Source organism: Pelmatolapia mariae, linkage group LG18 (genome assembly GCF_036321145.2).
Source record: "Pelmatolapia mariae isolate MD_Pm_ZW linkage group LG18, Pm_UMD_F_2, whole genome shotgun sequence".
Classification (NCBI taxonomy): Eukaryota; Metazoa; Chordata; class Actinopteri; order Cichliformes; family Cichlidae; genus Pelmatolapia; species Pelmatolapia mariae.
In genome coordinates this window covers 24,692,980-24,712,300 of record NC_086243.1, presented here as the reverse complement: position 1 = coordinate 24,712,300, position 19,321 = coordinate 24,692,980, and the positions used below count along the sequence as shown (strand labels likewise).

The 19,321-nt window shown below is 38.8% G+C and overlaps 1 protein-coding gene across 4 annotated transcripts in view; it reads right to left on the bottom strand.

Annotated features, from left to right (window-relative positions):
* Positions 1-13,557: 13,557 nt before the first annotated feature.
* Positions 13,558-19,321, bottom strand: part of LOC134616257 (receptor-type tyrosine-protein phosphatase mu-like) — a 156,409-nt gene continuing 150,645 nt past the window's right edge. For 3 of the 4 annotated variants that reach the window (XM_063460984.1, XM_063460985.1, XM_063460988.1), the window contains 4 exons: positions 18,342-18,467; positions 16,846-17,009; positions 16,519-16,654; positions 13,558-14,725 (listed from right to left, as the gene is read on the bottom strand). In XM_063460984.1, coding sequence (XP_063317054.1) covers positions 14,672-14,725; positions 16,519-16,654; positions 16,846-17,009; positions 18,342-18,467 — 480 coding nt within the window. In that variant the 3' untranslated portion in view covers positions 13,558-14,671. The remainder of the gene's footprint in view (positions 14,726-16,518; positions 16,655-16,845; positions 17,010-18,341; positions 18,468-19,321) is intronic. The other variant, XM_063460986.1, reaches the window with a different exon arrangement.

Below are 19,321 nucleotides of genomic sequence, written 5' to 3'. Positions count from 1 at the left end.
ATCTCTGTTTCCACCAGCTGCGCGGCTGATGAAAGGTGAATAATGTAACAGTGTTATCAAGGACAGCCTCCATAAGGTTGCATGGAGTCATCTTGATTAGTGAGGTAAATTCATTTAGTGTAATTCGATGGAGAGATGAAGATCCAAACCTGCAAAACTCAATACTCCATCTCAAGGTGAACAGTTATGTAATACGCCTTTCATGCTTTGACTGTCAGTAATTACACCACAAAGCCTCAAAGACTTTATCTTCACACATAAAAAAGCTGTTGGGAAAACACTGTTTTCATTTTGTAGCCTATAGTTTGTTTGTTTGTTTGTTTTTAATATTATTTCATTTTTCACCTTTAATTTTACAGGCATCCTCATATACAAAAATGCACAGGCTTCTCGCTTCCTCACGAACAATAACCATAGTGTTATGTTTTTTTCTTTCTTTTTTTATACTGTATCCAGGCCAATACAGAGAAGATTAGAATTTCCTTTCTAGCGCTCAAAGCTACAAAAAATACATATAAAAAATTAAACACCTTTCTTTCCTTAAACAGTGCCCCAGTTACACCATCATGTTTTTTTAAAGTTGATATTGTGAGCTTGTTAGGAAACAGGCATGCAGCAATCCTAGAACAAAATCATCACTTGTAAGATATCGATCACACCCCAAAAAACCTGTTTTACGTTGTAACATAATGTTCGCATTCTCATTTGATGTCATGTTTGCATAAAAGTATTCCTAACACTGCCTTTAAAGTGGATTTATGAAATCCCTGGCTCTATTGTCACTTTTACATATTTAAACTGGTTTGGTACATACTCACTGTGACTGCACTAGATATGACTCCACATATCCACTCATTCTGATACAAAGTGAGTCAGCTGGAGCGTCCACTCCAGGCTACCTTGTTAGGCATGTCTCTAACATCCACCATCTCTATGTATCTCCTAATTAGCACCCGATGAGCATACTGCACATCTAAGCAGAGATCCGTTCTGTCTTCTGACATCTACTTTCTCCCCCTTCGGCTCCCTTTGTCTGCTCACCATGTTGTAAGTACTGAACGTAAGCGAGCTCAGCTCAATATAATGTGTTGGAAGATAAAGGAAGTGACTCCCTGCCATGCCAAATCTATCCAGAACGCTATTACGGTGCCATGGCAACAGATGAAGACATGCAGGCCTCTTTGGATGGGGGCACTGCTGGTTCACTCGTCTTCTCTGTTAGACTGACTGGCAGGAAAGCTCCACAGTGCTGCTATGGCAACAGACTGATCATATGCAGAGTGGGGCTGTTGGCTGCCACGGCAACATGGGGGCCAAGTCGTCGGTTTGCCTCTGAGTTACAGGAAATTAGATTGATTTTGATGGGTCCCAATATTTGATTGCTCAAGGATTTTTGTAATGAAATGTGAAAAAAAACCCAACCATAAATGTGTGTGTGTGTGTGTGTGTGTGTGTGTGTGTGTGTGTGTGTGTCAGGGGTGAAAAGGATTAAATATGGCAGGACAAAGTAAGCACAGTAAGTACAAAAAAAACTGCAATTTGTGCAACAGCCACTGGTGGCTGTCTCCAAATGTCAACTAATAGCTATGGAATCCTATATTTAGGTGCTCTGCTTTAAAGTACACATTTAAATGGTCACAGCCTCTGAAGTGAATATCCCAGTTAATGACCACTGGGATTTTTTTCTATCTTCTTTTCTTTCCCCTCACCCCCAACTGGTCAGGGCAGATGGCTGCCCCTCCCTGAGCCTGGTTCTGCCAGAGGTTTCTTCTTGTTAAAAGGGAGTTTTTCCTTTCCACTGTTACTAAGTGCTTGTCTATAGGGGGTCATCTGAGTTTTGGGGTTTTCTTTCTAATATTTCACATTCTTTACCCTACAGTATAAAGTGCCTTTTCATACAAATAGGTCCCTTCTGGCTTCGAAAAAATTGGTGCACAAATATTATTCACAAAAAGTGGAAAAGTGGAGAAAAGATAATGAGCGCACCAATCTGACACTATTTGCGCTTTTCTTTTTTATAGTTTAACACCCACAGGGAAAGAGTCTGGGGTGTTCTGGATTCCTCCATGAATTACTATCTCACTATTGTGAAGATCTTTCTAGGCCCCAGTGATCCCAGGTGCTATGTTATTGAGAGTTGTTGAGATGTATTTTGTCAAACTTGAGAAGGCATTTAACTATGGCAACTATGGCAGCATGGGGGTGTCTGGCCTGGTCCGTATTGCCAGCAATAAGTTGGACTCATTCTCAGTGGGTGCTGGACTTTGCCAGGGCTACCCTTTGTTATTGATACTGTTCATAATTTTTATGGACAGCATTTCTAGGCAAAGCCAAGTGGCTCTCACCTTGGTGGCCTCAAGCTCTCGTCTCTGCTTTTTGCAGATGACGTACTTTTATGGCTTGAGCAGGTGGTGGCTTCCAGCTTACACTGGAGAGATTTGCAGCTGAGTGAGAATTGGTGGGAAAGAGAATTAGCATCTCAAGGTCAACGGACATGATTTTTGGCTGGAAAAGGTCAGTGTGAGCACTCTGGGTCAGGGTTCAGTCGCTGCCCCCAAGTGGAGGAATTTAGGTATCTCGAGGTCTTGTATGCTTGAAAATGTGGGGTCACAAACCAGTGGGTGCTGCTGCAACATTGCTGCTTGTTGGAACTACAACAAAAGAGCAAAAAAAAAAAAAAAATGCAATATGCCAGCCTTACAACAAACTATGGTATTCACTTGTGGGTTGACACTAAGCTTGAAGCTTTTAAAATATGTAGTCTGAAGCTACTGAAATATGTATGATGAGTCTGTACCCAGGAACACTGCTTCCCAAACCTTTCCTCATCTAACCAGCTCAGCTAACCAAGAATATTACAGTACCAGCAGACTCTGATGGCTGACAGTGCAATCACATCAAACTGTCAGAGTAATAGGAACAGTGTCACGAGAGCGGAGACATCTTACTCTCCCCTTTCTGCCCTCCATCTGCATGAAAATGGAGGAAATATGAGATATGGATTTGCCTCAGATGTGAGAGCTCAACAGGGGTGCTCTTTTTGTTTGCCGAGCTGCTCCACTGATTGATTGCTCGCTCCACTTTGGAAAACACTGGGCTGCAATCAAAAGCAAATACAATGAAGACAGTTCAAAACAGCTGCTACACGATTTTCCAAAGGAGAACAAGGAGGCTGAAAGGATTAGGAATTTCAAGATGTTAGAAATCACTGCAAAACATCATGTATTTTTAGATTTTGTTCAATTCATACCATGTGAGTGATAATTCATATTTTCACCTGAAGGCCTCTCTGTTGCAGTCACTTGAAACACGTAGAACGGAAAGTCAAGAGGGTATAACTTAAGCAGTTGTCCTCTTCTGCACTCCCGGAGATTTACGGTCCGGTTTCTGCAATTATTCGCTGTAGCGAAGCAAAGGAGGGGGCGTGGATGATAAAGCGATGAAGGCAGCGAGAGAGAAAAAAGAGAAAATAATCTAGTCCCTGGAGATATAAACAGGCTGTTGTGCTCCAGTTGCTTTAGCTACCCTTTGACCTGTATGTGACTCTGCACTTGTGCTGCATATGTGTGTGTATGTGTGCAAAACTCTGCAGTAGCGCATGTGGGACTGCATGTGCAGGGTTACTTGGATGAAATTCAGTGAGCATCTCGATTATAAGAAAGTACACCACTTAATCTTTTATAGGCAATTGCAGAGTGATTAATTATTCATGGGGTTATTCGTTACATTGTTGCATCAGCACAGATGAGACTGGGTGCGAGATAATATGCTAACAAATTCAGTATGCGTAATTCTAAATCTATATGCCATTCATATCCTCCTTTTCATCTATTGCACATATGCAGAAATGCTGAATCATTAGTGTCAGCATGCAAACATCGTAAAAATTAAACAAATTGCTTTCTATTCAGTTTTGTTTAACTGTCAAAGTTGTTTCAAAGAAATATAATGTTTGAAATGAAGCAAAAATGAGGTTTAAGGGTCATTTCACAAACAGAGTGAAGACTTCCCTCCATTAGCTGCTCTTAAACTTCAGTGATGATGTGCGGCTGACAGCATATGCTGCTCTACATCGCCATCTCTTGGATAAGTGTTGCCATGACAAGCAGGCCTACATGGCTGCAGCTGCAACCTTGATTTTGAATCCAGGTTTTGGGTTAAAGATACATTTTTTACTCATAACTTCTTATTCTTTTATGTTCTTTAGTGGTGGTTTGACTCTTTCTAGATGTTTCTCGATATTTTAAGTGTACTTTTGCCTCCCTTTGTGTTTGTTTTGCATCACTCTGTGCACCTATTGTGTCTTTTTGTGCCTTTCTTTCACTTTTCTACTAGGCAAATATGTTCTTTGTGGTGATTTGGAGTCATTAGATCGCAACTACTACATCTCTTTGGTGCTTTGTGTTTCTTTGAATCTTCATTTGATTCTCTGTAGTTGTTCTACATCTCATTGCAGTTATTTTGATAGTTTTCAAGTTGCAATTCTGTAATTATGTGGTTTTGATCATTTTATAGTTTTTTTTATATCTCTCTTGCTTTTTTGGCTCTCTTTGCAGATATTATGCATGTAGATACGGTTATTCTTGGATGTGATTGCATATCTTTAGTCATTTTTAGTGTTTCTGATGCTTTGAGTAACAGTGTCAGTTTTGCATCTTTTTCTGTCTGTACACTTTATAAATCTCTTTCTGGAGATTTTGCTTCTCTTGCTTGTTTTTTTTGATAGAGTTTTGAATGCTAATACTCACTAATACTGTACTGTACTGATAGTCACTAGAGTCCCATTGGTTGTTTTGACTCGTGTGTGTGTGTGTGTGCATTCATGACATGATAATCTACCTATCTCTTATTTTGGATTTCCATTCATTTCTGTGACTACAAATGGTCCTGACCACTGTTGCTTAAATTGCTGGATATATTACTTCCCATGTTCATGTGTCCATATGTTGTGCCTTTGCCTCTGGACATTAGCTCGGGAAGCATCTGGTGTTGACTCCCTCAGCAGCTCCACTCGTATACAGGCTCAGCAGCAGGAGCAGCCCAGAGTCTCTTCCCTCTTCCTCCCTTCCTCACTCTAGCTCGTCAGCTCCCCCGTCTCCATGGATAAACACAGGAATAATTCACCAGCACTCTTGCAGTGAAATATGAAACCATCTCTGGTGCCACAGTGCCTGCAGGCCCCGACCAGCTGGAACATTCTGTAAAGGGAAAAGATGAGATCTTCAGCTTCCATGAAGATGTGCCAAAGATTTCCTCCTTTTTCTCCAAGAGACGGTCTTTGAGGAGCTGCTGGGGCTTTCCAGAGACAAAAAACGTGATTGCAGAGGCAATTAAAACCAAATATCACACGTTTTAAGAACAGGGATGTTGTTGTGTCTTGTGTTTGTTACTCTGTAGTACATGAAGGAGGAAACATGGAAATTGCATTTGGTTTTTAATATTGCGAGCTGCTCATTAGCCAAGGCTTTATTTCAGGGACTAATAACTGTAGAATTACCAAGAGATGCATCACGTTTGCATAATGTATGCTCAGTTAAAGCAACCTTATTTCAGAAGAGCAGAGAGGGAGAAGTAGAATAACTTAAAAGCACCACTGACTGACCTCTTGTGGTCGAAGGCATTTTGGCACGTGTAATGCCGTTGTTTGAATTTCTGCATCACTGCAGGGAGTAAAATAAAAAAAAGATCTAGTGTAAAGGAATAAGACTTTATATTGTGTTAATTTTCAATAATTTCTTGCAGAAAATTATACAGCTTTCACAACCCTCAGCTCAAATTTATAAATCTGTTATTAACCATGTAAAAGTAGAATTTTAGTGGCTCATATATGTCATAAACCACATTCATTGAACTTTATGACTCTACATATTTTCCCCTGGTCCTTAACATAACCGTGCTGTGGCTCTTTGCCCCATCCCGATGTCCACACTCACATAATTCAATTAAATTCAGTTCAATTCAGTTTTATTTATATAGCACCAAGAACAGTCACCTCAAGGGACTTTATATTTTAAGGTGAAGACCCTACATAAATAAATAGCAACCCCAACAATCAGATGGCACCATATAAGCAAGCACTCAGTGACGGTGGGAAGGAAAAACTCCCTTTTAACAGGAAGAATCCTTTGGCTCAGGGAGGCAGGGGTGCCTCCAGAATTTTTTCATTGGGGTGGCCATATGGGGGCCACTAAAAATATGGAAATACAGAATTTCCATTTTGATTATGGTGTTCTCATAGGCTACTTAGAAAATATGTCAAAAAAGAGAGAAAGAAAAGAATTATATGCCTGCTTAAGTTCCTGCTATTAAGGTTGATATCACTGAATATAGGGACAAATGAAAACCAAATAAGATTTTGAAGTCCAGGACAATCCTTTTGAAGCTTCTCTCTTGTGCTCATGTTTATTAGAATCATTACCAACATAGGACAGTATTGCCGGGTGGGGCCACTGCAGGGAGGGCAGCCATCTGCCTCAACCTGTTGGGGGTGAGGGAATAAAGACAGGACAAAAGACACACTGTGGAAGAGAGGCAGACATTAAAAATAACTTAATTCAACTAATAGTTGAATGCAGAGAGGTGTAAAAACAGCGAAAGTGAGAAATAGGTGAGTGAAGAAGAAACACCCTCCTGCAGAGTGAGTGAGGGTTCTCCCATTCTTATAGTCATTCTGACCATTTAATGCAGATTTCTTTGTTTTTTAATCTAGGTCTGCATTCATGCAGACTTTTCCAGAGGGAATTACCAACAGTTCACAGCACTATGATGTTAAAAACAGAGTTACTGGAGCATTGGAACAACCAGTCCAAAGATACAATAAAAAAAAGATGTCTACAAAAAGTCGAATAACACAGCTTGCGCTTTATTACACACAAGTTCCTTTATCTATTTTTTTTAATACTGTTGCTTAATGATGATGTTTTGGCAGAAACAAGAGTCTGGAAAATGAATAAATTAGACAGACTCGTTAAGTTCACTGGCCTCAAAGTAAAAAAGAAATAGTTCCAAGGCCACAATTGTAAGAAACACAGTTTGGTTTCATTTAGGTAATGTCATGTTACTATCTTATTTTGTCATTTTGAGCTCACACAGTCAAGCAACTACCACAACTGCTAACACAAGTGATTCCAAGTCTGTGTTGGGTGGACACCGGGATAGGGTCTTTTTCCCAGCAGGGGGCCATTGGCTTGTTTGCAGGAGTTCAGATCCCTGCTTTGAATTTTTACACTTTAGGTCTATAATTAGCCAAAACGTTTTTGATTACTTCACCTCCAGCGCTGTGGATATGACCCATAAGTGCAAAGCAGAAAGAATTATTCTGCTTTGTCTTCTATTTAAGATTGTTAGTTTCTTGTGAAACCCACTGAATGCCTAAAAAATGTGGGTAGTTAAGCAAACGTGTGTTCTTTTGACCACCTTTATAACAGTGCCTTTTTTTTGCGAGAATGTCTCATGACAGTGACGTAAGCGAGTGCGACGTTAGTGACAACAGCTGTGTGCAGATCAACAATGGATAATATATCGAGTGCTGGAGAGAGTATGAGCATGCAGCGTTTAACGCGTGGAAGTACTGACCTTTCTTTGAGTTTGATTCCATAAAAAGTGACAAAAACATTAGCGTCCGTTGTGTGTGGGAAGAAAACTTCTTTTTTACAGCGAAAAAAAACCCCTAAACTTCCAAGCAAGCACGACGTAATGGGAAATTCAGAGAGAAACTCGCGGATTCTTCCACTGACCGCTGCGGCACACCTGCACCAGGGCGCACCTCCGCCTACCCCACTCCTGCTATACAGGTGAAAATAGAGCAACAGGACCGTCTTTGATTTTATTTATTTTCTGCTGTGTTTTACTTGCATCTATTTGGAAGAGTGAGTGTAAACACAAAAAAATATTTTATGTGCTGCAATGTGCAGAAAATAGGTTTAAATGTTAAACAAATTTCTTCCAGTCAGAGAATGTTGCATATAATTAAATTTTTGCTTGATGCATAAAGTTAAAAGATTAAAACTAATAAAACAAGTTTTGAAAAGAGACTTTTCCATTTGATTACATTTTGTATGCTGGATTATGCAGAAAAAGTAGAATTGGGCTGAAAGATCTATTGCTTTATTACCTATTCAGGTTGTAAATCATTTTAAAAAGTAACTAAGTAAATAAGTAATTAATTACTTTTGAAAATAAGTAATCAGCAAAGTAACGGGATTACTTTTTGGGGGAAGTAATCAGTAATTAGTTACTGATTACTTTTTTCAAGTAACTTGACCAACACTGGTCGACAATTACACCAAGCCTTCATTCTCAGACTTTCAAAGACTCAAGACTTCATGTTTTTTTCCTCAGTATTTCGTTTGTATTTGATAAAAATCTGTACTGTAGGTGCATTCTGCAAATACCTATTTGATACCTAAGTACATAATATTTGTTCATCGTACAGGATGTCTGCATACTTTATCAACTACTAGTTCTATTCAGGAAAAACATAAATTACTGCAAAAGTAGTAAAATTTTTATATTTCTATATTACAAGTAATCTTTTAATTTAAGCAATCTTTTAATTATAGTTTATTTAATAATAGAATAAACCAAGACTGTGAAGCAAAATGTTTGGATCTAGTTTTGGTAAATGAAAAAACAAAACAAAAACAAAAACCCAACAACAACAAAAAACACACCCTTAATATTAAAAGTTTCTCATCACACTTGGCGTGCCAGTGGCCAGTGCTCCGTTTGGCCATTTTAGAGAAAGTGATCTGCATCTGTGTCTAAATTTAGCGAGTTTTTTGTTTAGAAAAACTGTGTTTAGTGCTTTCAGACAAGCTGAACTCAAATAGGCCGGGAAATGAACGACTTTTAAAGGTTCTGGAAAAGTACTCTAGGACACCACTAGAGGGAGAAAGACCCAAATGAATGAATCAGAAGGCACAAATGTGCACCGGGGCTCCAGATTTGTAAGACTTTAGTGGCACTAGATTTGTCCTGATGAAATTAACCTTCATTGTAAGTGAATAAATCATGACCAAGAATTTCTCCTTGAAATTATCTTAGATGTGTAACGTTGGATGTCCATGACACTTGCCCCTAAATCCTCAAAGATTTGGAAACACCGCTCTCAAATATCTTTGGATATTTATGTTAATAATGTATTTATTTTATTCAATGCCATTTATCAACAGATCACTCTAAAACATGGCGAGGCAAACTTTCTGTCCATTAGGCTTCCATTAGGAGAGTCGACTTTTACATTTAAAAGCAAAGGAACTAACTTTCTGAAACCCATCGTAATACGTTTGAATGTTTTCACTGCGGCAAATACTTGACAAGCTTTTTCTAGGTCAGGCTTTGATTAAAACGGAAACAAGCTCAGGTTTGTTCTGGTTGGTCAGGTTGCATAAAGGCTGAAAATTTGATGTCAAGCAGCTTGAAAGTTTGCTTTTCAAATTCAACTTCTCAAATGATTTCAATATAAAGAATGTTTCAAAAAGAACTTTTTCAAAAGGAGCGTGTGCACAGGCTAAATGAGAAGATTCAGCCATTTGTTCAAGGTTAAGGTTTTTGAGTCTGGAAATGATGTAACGTCTACACCACCACATACTACACAATATAACCATCACACTAGAGCTGAGCTGGAACATCTCTAAAAATAAATAAAATAAAACAAAACAAAATACATTAAAAGTGTCTTGTCATGTCCCTGGTAAAGCCCGTCTGTTTCTGCATTTGTTCCGTCAAGCTTGCCGGGTGCTGACGATTCTTTAGTACCTATTTGAACAGGAACATTTTGAATGTGAAGTTTTAGGAGATCTAATAAAACTGTGGAATATTAGGAATCAGAAATTTCAATAGAAATCTGGAGGTTCATTCATCAGAAATTTTAATGTTGCATGATCCACAACCAAGTATTCATTTATTGGTTGAATATTTGACCAGCGGAATTAAAACCAGGGAAAACTGGCAAGCTTAGCTCAGAGAAAATTATTTTCATGAAAGAAAATATTTCAGTATGTCAATTAACCAATCAACGATGAAATTAAATAGATTACTCTATTCTATTGTAATCCAATGTGGCAGCTGAATCAGGATTATGAAAGGTTGTGTGAATGCAAAACCTAGTTTTATGGGTAGCAGATGAAACCAAAGGTGGAAATGGTCTAAGATGATTGTCTCAAATCAGTTTTGGGACACATACAGAACCCTGTCTGTATTGTTTTGTACCTACATGAAATACATTGAATTTGTGTATACATATGTTTTCCTATCAGGAGTATTACAAAAATTTCAAAATTGTTGGAATTATCAGTGGAGAAGAATATAGTCAGATTGTGTTCTGGGGGCCTCTGGATGTCTGGAGTTTTGATCTCCTCCATACCTGCTTCATGCCCTGGAGGATGGGACTGTGGCCCCCCACACCCTCTAGCAGATCATTACATTAAGGAACCTTTTAAATACAAGCGCGCTCATGCTCACAGGTGTACACACAGGTGATCACACACACAAACTACACCCCTTTAGCTCCTACCTCAAAGCACACTGTGCGCTGTCGATCTTACGTGCTGCACAATAGTGTTATATTCCCATATATCATTGTGATGTTGTTTATTCTATTACTCTCGTTTTCTTCTGCTTGTTTTCTTTTTTCTTTCTCAACAGGTGATCCAGGTGATCGATATATGTATTTTTTGTCTGCTTATTTTGTTGGTTTTTGTTTTTTGCCCTTTATCCCCGTCCCTCTTCTCCGCTGTTTTTTTTTTTCCCCCCTCTTTCTTTCTCCCTTTTCTTTTCCCCTGTCCCGTATCTAGCAAGTAAAAATTAAAAAAAACCCCAAAAACAATAAAAGGTAAATCAAATGGACCATTACGGCAAGGCTGGGATGGTCCATTTGGTAAAGTAAATCCGTTGGGCATCTTTCTTCGCCTTTAGACAATAATTCTGATGGCAAAAGAACCAAACGGGACAGGTTTTAAAAAAAAAAAGAAAAAAAAAAGAAAAAAAAGAATATAGTCAGATTTTGATTTATCGTGTAATCATTAGCTTGATTTTTCAAGATAATCAGATGATTTTTCTGCACTGGCAGTGTCTCGATCCCAAACAGACAGCCAGTGCAGTAAAAACATACCTGGATGGAAATACACACACACACACACACACACACACACACACACAACCCCGTTCAGCTATCTTAGTGAGGACCCTCATTGACATAATGGATTCCCTAGCCCCTTACCCTAACCCTAACCATTAAAAATGAATGCCTAACCCTAACCCTTACCCTAAACCTAACCATAACCTAATTGTAACCCTGACACTAAAACCCCATTTTGAGCCTCAAAAATGCCTTTAAATGCCTTCAAAAATGTGAGGACCGGGTTGTGTGTCCTCACAAGTGACTGCTGGTTCTCACAAGTATAGTAGAATGCAGATTTCGGTCCTCACAAAGATAGCTAGACAGGAACACACACACACACACACACACACACACACACACACACACACACACACACACACACACACACACACACACACACACAGGAACACCATCAATCATGGACTAGCCTCTCCAGAGCCCAGGCCTCAACATTATTGAAGCAGTGTGGGATGACCTTAACACAGAACAGAAAATATAAATAAATAAAAAACTGAGCCAAAACTAAAAGGAGAGCTTTTAACGTCCTTCAAGAAGCCTGGAGAAAGTCTTTGTGAACTCTGTGTTATCTGAGGTGCTGGATGTTTTTTATGTTCCCAATCCTGGTCTTTGTCTCTGTAACGATACCTCTGAAATCTCCTTAAAACAAATGCAATGCAAAATGTTGTTCGCCGGTTTCACATCCGCAAAGAAGACTATTACAAAGCATTGGTTCAGTCCTGACATTTGTATGGAATCGTTCTGGATACGATGTCTTATCCATGTTATTAATCTTGAACATACCACAGCAAAATTGAATAAAGCTCGACCCATGACTGTTGAAGCTTGGAAAATCTTCTCATCCAAAGTTATCTCCTGGAAGAGGCACTGACTGGTTATGACTTTGTGTTCTTGTGTTTTGTTTTGTTTTTTGTTTTTTTTTTTGCTGTCCCTGTGCCTTGTGACCAGTGTTTGCTGTGCTACTGCAGTTTCCGATTGTGCTGTATATGTCTATATCCCCCCCAACCCCGTTTTAAATCAATAAAATGTTGATCACAAAAAAAAAGAAGCCTGGAGAACTAGTCCTGAAACAAATAACAAGAAAACCTCTGTTTTGCTGTGTTGATAAAATTAAGGTGGTCATATGAAATATTGTTGGAGAACGACACTTTCAAACTTATTTCCATGTGTGTTTGCACATATTTGAATAAATTGCTGCACGTATTTCTAGTTTTCTTAGTAAAATGTAAAGAAATGAGGGGTGGCTTTTGCACAGCACTGTACTGTATCAACAGATGCAGACTAAATAACACAACAAGATTTCAGCAAAGTTTCATTTTGTTTAGAAACTAAAATGTTTCAGTTTTTGTTTCTGCTGTTTTTAATAAACATGAGCAAACCACAAAAACTTGATTTGGCATAATTTCACATAGAGTGCTTAAAGTTATTAGACAACTACCCGGTGTAAGTTTTATGTCAGTTACATTAAATTAACAGTACCGGTAATTACCAAAATCATTTTTAAAAAATCTTAATGCTCCAATATGTTGAAGCTCTTAAATTGAAATATTTGTAATACCAACATGAAATAGTTATCCATGAACTTTAAATTGTTTTACAAAAAACAATGATGCCAAATTAGTTATTTACTTTTTCATTCCTGAACATAAAAATTGTTTTAGTGGCTGAATGTTATGCTGAATGTTTTCTGTGTATAAAAATGTGAATTCAATTTGGTAAATACAGTAAATCTTTTAAAGTTTTTAACAGATTTTTAAAATATGTCCCCCCCCCCCCCATCACAGGAGATCTAATGTGTGAGGCACTGCAAGTGTACAAATGTTCATGAAAGTTATGACCATGAATTTACAGGACAGAAGTTCATATTATCCTCCTAAGACCCGAACTCTTTCATGGCATGCATTTTTAATTTTTCTTTGCTATTTGGGCTGATTGGGACCTGATGAATGTAAAAACAAAGAAATACCAGATTTTTTTTTTTTTTACCTAATTTTTGTTTCTGAGAAAAATGAGAGCCACAATTCGTTTAAAATTTTGATAGAACAGTGGCAGTATAATGTCCTCGTAAGTGATATCAGGCCCTTGTAGAGCAAAATTAGGTATTTTGGTCTAGACATCCCAAAATGTGATGCCAGGTCCTAGGAGGTTAAAATAAAGAAATGACAAGTTTCTCAGAGTGAGCTTTGTCACAGCTGATTTGTGTGTGTTATTAAGAGGGCTTTGAATAATCTTTATTTTGTATACACACAGTATGTTACGTATATAAAGACTCCCAAAATATAACCGTTCTATTCCAAGGCGTTAATAAAAGCATTTTAGAGATGACTGTGAAAAATGAGAACAATAATTAGCTTTTGAACTATTAAATCATTGCTAAAATTCTGCTAATATTATATTTTTATAACATTTTACCTTAATCTCTTTTTCCTCTGAAACCTTATGGGCATTGTCTATTTGCTCAAAACCAACTAAACTATCTTATTATTCATGCGACTCTGCTTTAAACTGAACTGATATATATCTATAAACAAGTTAAGATAAATCATCATCATCATAAAAAAAAGCTAACATTGGATAACACCTGTAGTGCCCTCATCTCTCCAACAGATGCTCCCCTAATGCCATCCTCCCCAGCTCCCCTTAGAAACGAGGCAAAAATAGATAATCCACCTTTTATATTGTAGATACATTTATATAATCATTTTTTGTTTTTGTTTTTTTTTTAACAATGGAATTGCTCCGTCATACAAGATGACTGAAAAAAAGCACACAATACAGTCAATAAACCAAACCTATAGAACATATGATTGTCACTTACTTGCGAGTCACAAAAAAAGTACATACCGCGAATAAATAATCTACAGAAATATGTACAATATGCACAACAAGAAATTCAATGGAAGTGCAAATAAAGCTTTGGATCCCTGCACAGGAAATAAGGTAAGCAAATGTGAGCCAGCTGTCCCAACATACAGTATGAAGCAATAGTCATCCAAAAGTCATAAATTTACAGGACATTTAGTAACATTTAGGCTTTGAGCTCCTGCATTTAATGACTTTTAATAATGAACTGCGTGAAACAAAAATCAGAGATTAAAATGGACACATTACATTATGTACAGCGTATCGCATTCCACGGAAAACTGGAGTGTTTTCAATGCTTGTCGTCCAGTGCGGATCAAGGCAACAACCACGGGACTACAGGCAGAGACGGAGAAAAGTAGGGATCCAGAGAGAAGGCTGCTCACTGCAGAGGATTAAAAAAAAAAAACAAAAACTCATTGCACCTCTGCTGGCTTCCTTAGCTTGTAGTGACTGAAACATTCTGTGATATTTAACACTGTACAACTCTGCTAACTTTCCCATCTAGATCAAGAAGAAGAGGGAAGAGAGCTGGTCAAAGGAGGTCATGTGTGCACGTCACTCTTGTCGGGTCGGTAACACACACTCTTAGCATAATGCACACATGTGAGCTGCAGTTGTCTGTAATGTCCCGAATTAAGAAGTCCTGCTGGGTGCGGTAGCTCCAAGTTACCCAGAGTTCAAGTACTCCAGTGCCACTTCATAGCAAAATTTGTATTGGTCCTAGCAGGAAAAAAGAAACAGACAGAGGCGTTAGAGATGTGCAGGAGCTGGCCTGAGAAGCAGAGGGTCATTTTGTAATATACAGTATGTCTAGGTGGGAATATTACCACTCCCAGTGTCTCCTAAGCCATAAATGAATACCACAAGCCCTCTGGGGATTTTTGCTATTCCCAAAGGGCCTGTTGTTTGTTTGATAATCATACCATTTAAATCCTATAACTCTGACAAAACATCAATGGGACTTTAAAGTCGAGGCTTTCGGCACATTAAACAATCTCAGTTCTGCACCAGACTGAAACTAATAAATAACTGACATCTTCAAGCGGATGAGAAGGTGTTGACTTTATTGCTTGTCACTATGGAATACGCGTCACAGATGCAGATATATGGACCCCTAATCATGCGATCACCATCTTCACCATCTTCAGCGGCAGAGGAAACTAACTGTCAGATACTTCTTCTTCATAAAAGTTGCAACAAGCAGCAGCATAACACATCGCTTCCTCTTCCACTGGCGGAAAACGTTTAAATAAATATGAGTTGATTTAATATGGTCCGGAGCTGAGTGTTTTTAGTGTGTCCTCTTGATTTTTGATTCCTGATTTTTGATGTTTTCTGTGACGAAGGCTTCAAAGCTGTATTAATATAAGTGAATTTTGACATCTTGCCACAGTTTATGTTGAGAGTTGTCAAACTTACGACTCACAGGCCCAGAAGTAGCCATTCAAATGATCCAAGACAGCCCACTAGCTAGCTTTGCAAAATGAGGAAGTTAAAATTACAGAGCGGGTCTGCTGGAGGTTTTTTCATGTTAAAAGGGAGTTTTTCCTTCCCACTGTCACTGCCAAGGGCTTGCTCATAGGGAGTCATCGTATTGTTGAGGGATATCTGTATTATTGTAGAGTCTTTACCTTACAATATAAAGGGCCTTGAGGCGACTGTTGTTATTTGATGCTATATAAACAAAACTGAATTGAATTCATTGATGCACGCATTACAGAGAGGAGGCATCAGATAAAAAGTTCAAAATAGTTAGTTATTGAAGTCATAAATAAGTAAAATACTTTTGCTCTTTAGTTCCAAAATACCATACATAAAGGTCCACTGTCAGTTGTAATGCACAAGTGAAAGACCCCAGGACACACAAACTGGGAAATATCAGGAAGGGCGTAAAGCCAAATGAAATATGTGAAGGTAACACTGCTGTGTTGACACCATGTAGTTAAGGCAGTAACTGAAAGTAGCTTTTTTAATTACTTTTTTGTGACATTAATGAGTTTAAATCCCTGGTGTCATTCGTACAAAACAACGGACAGTGCACAAGAGAGGTGAAGAAGAGAGTGCAGGCAGAGTGGAGTGGGTGGAGATGAATATCAGGGGTGATTTTTGACAGAAGGGTAGCAGCAAGAGTGAAAGGGAAGGTTTACGAGGTAGTAGTGAGACCTGCTATGATGTGTGGTTTGGAGATGGTGGTACTGACATGAAGACAGGAGGATGAACTGGCAGAGCTATAGATGTTGCGATTTTTATTGGAAGTGACCAGAACAGACAAGTTTAGAAAAGAGTACATCAGAGGCAGCCCAGGTTGAGTGTTTTGGAGACAAAGTTAGACAGCCAAGGCTGAGATGGTCTGGACGTGCAGAAAGACAATATGTTGTTCTCTCTGCTTCTTCAGCCATTATACCTAGATTGTTGTAGATTCCCAACTGGTACTGTGAGAAACTTAAAACAATATTCTGATTTATGAAGACTGCATTTTTTTTCAAGTTTTCAGCTCCTGCAGTGTCCCTCACCAGTAGGTCCACCATGTTGGGCTTATTATTCCTCAGTGTCTTGACAGCGTGGAAAACATCCACAGAGCGCTGGTGCTGAAGCATCTCACACACAATGCTGATGGCACAGAATGTCCCACTGCGGCCGCCTCCATTCCTATGGTTGTGAGAGAAAAGTTAAATATTCAAAATTTCAATGTCATCCAAGAAGAGTTCAAAAAGAAAGCTAAAGCTGACACTAAAGGCTCACAAAGGGCTGAGGTGTGTTTTGATGCAGTAAAGGCTTTCAGTCAGTAGGTGGAGATGTTTCATTTTTAATACCAGCAGGGAATGAAGTTGGAAACTTACAGACAGTGGACCACAGTGCGTCCCTCTCCCCCGTCATACTCCTCCTGCCACTTATCCACCTGTCGAATGAGCTTGAGGAAGGAGCGTTTGGACATGGGCGTGTCTCTGTACATGGGCCAACCCAGGAACTGGAACTGCTGTACCATCCGGTAGCCATCCTGAGGCTAGAGGGGGGAAGGACAACGGTTATCCCAGGTTAATACACATATGTAGGGGGGAGGGAGTTAATCGCTGTTGTATAAAGATGCAATCAGACTGTAAAGATGCAGGGAGGGTGAAGCTAAGCTTCATCAGAGGCTGGATAGAGATGGTTAAAGGGCGCGAGGAGTCGCTGAAGAGATAAGCGTGCAGATAAGACAGGGTGATAGATGAGCACAGTTGCTGCTGGAGACAGATAGTTAAGCAATCTAGGATACAGACACTCTAAATCACACTCAGACATATCGATCAATAACACTTGTCCGTGATCATGTGTGATTAGCTTGTAGTGCACTTAACATGCTGTAGGTGCCTCTGCCGGCCAGAGGATGTTACAGCAAGTTAATATGAGGAGCGATTATTGACAACAGAGAGCAGGCTGTTGGGATAAAGAGCTTACACAGGTGACTGCAGGTGATGCCGGCATGGGTCAGGTGCCTGTCTGTGCAGTGATGTCTGGTAGCTCAAAGTTAAAGGGTCAGTACACGCCATGTTGTGAGATATCTCCCTTGAGGGTTCTCTCGCGATTCCAGCAAAATGCAAGTGAACTAGATTTGTGATACTTATTTAAATCATTTAAAAAACAAACATCGTTTTAGCTTAAATTTCACATGAGTTATTTCTTTATTAGAAATAATTTAAATGTGAAGGGTTTCCCTAGGGGCTCACTTCAAAATAAATCTAGGGTGTCACAGGATGATACAAGAGACACAAAATAAAAGCAAATGTATTTCTTTTTATGATTTTTCTGACTCATTGCATGAAATAATTTATCCTCTTTTGGCAACTTCAAAAATGATGCGAATGAAACTGTCACCTTTAAAAAAAAGTTGCACATTGTGCTGCAGATACATTAGATTCCACTTATAAGAAGTATGTGTTGGTAGTTTTTGTTCAGCATCGCCGTGTTCTTGTTCAACCCAAAATGTGTTAATTGACGGGAAAACCTGTTTTCTGCTTCTTTTTTTTTTAAACTACATGTGAAAATTTTCTCAAGCTGTCTAAGAGACAATTAACTTGTGGCAATCACACCTCCATCCAGTCAACTGGTGCAGTGGCATAGTTAAAGAACACAATGACTCTGCCTCTGCACAGCTTGAACGGACAGGCCGGCGTATGAGTGGGACGTGTGAGGTGTGCAGTCACAGAATAAATTGGCTTCACAGCAGGGAAGACAAACAAGTTTCAAAAGTTACAAATAAATGGGCAGCAAAGCAGAAAAAAACCCAACTACACGTCAGGCTGATCACACAGAATGCTTTTTTTGTTTGTAGCTTGTCCATTTTGTGTTACCGTACCCGAGCCGCATTGTAGATCCGGAATATTCTGCTGATGATGTCCTCTTCCAGATCAGCGGAGACAAACTCCACCTGGATGGGTCCGTGGCGGTGGACTCCGTTTTCTGGCCAGTACTGTGGGCACAACTAAACCAAATAGGCATGTACACATACACACACACACACACACACACACACACACACACACACACACACACACACACACACACACACACACAGAGAAATGCATGTACACCAGCACACAGACAAATCAACAAAGGGAAACACACAAGAAAAGGGAAGATGACTTATTAGTTTCAGATCCAAACTATACTGACTAAAGACGATGACTCTGATGTCAGCTCCTTTTATACACTTGCAAAAAAAAATTAAGGAAGTCTGAAGGCAAAGTGACACGGTACAATAGGCAGAGTCAAAAGAGGTGAATTCATTCAATACAAAGTACTTTTCTTTTTAAAATTGAACATTGAACATTTTTTTCACATTTGAGAACATTCAATACAAAAAAGAAAAAAATATACTTTTGATATTGCAGAAACTAAACACAGGTGTTCTCCAAGTATGGGAGCTTTCTCCTAATCAACTAACCCTTTGTTCAACAAATCAAACTGAAATTTCTCAAAATCTTTGGGTAATTCTTTTCCCCCTCTTTAGAAAACATGCACATTCTTTGTTCCTTAAAAGCAGTTTAAAAAAACTGATTCATGTCTAAGATGAAAAATGTCATCAAAAGCAAGTTCGTCAAAAGATTGATTGATGGAAAGATGATTCATTGCCAGTATTTTTGATGAAAGAAATGTATTGTTCCTGTCCTTTTTCTGGTATATTCCTACAGCCCAAGTACCCCTACAAGCGGCTAAAAATTTCACACCAACAAACTTGACAAATTTCATCTTCAGCAAAATTATTACATCCTTTTAACATACATCATTTCCAGTCAAATAAACGTTATATGTTTAGGCTGAAGCTGCAAGAGACAG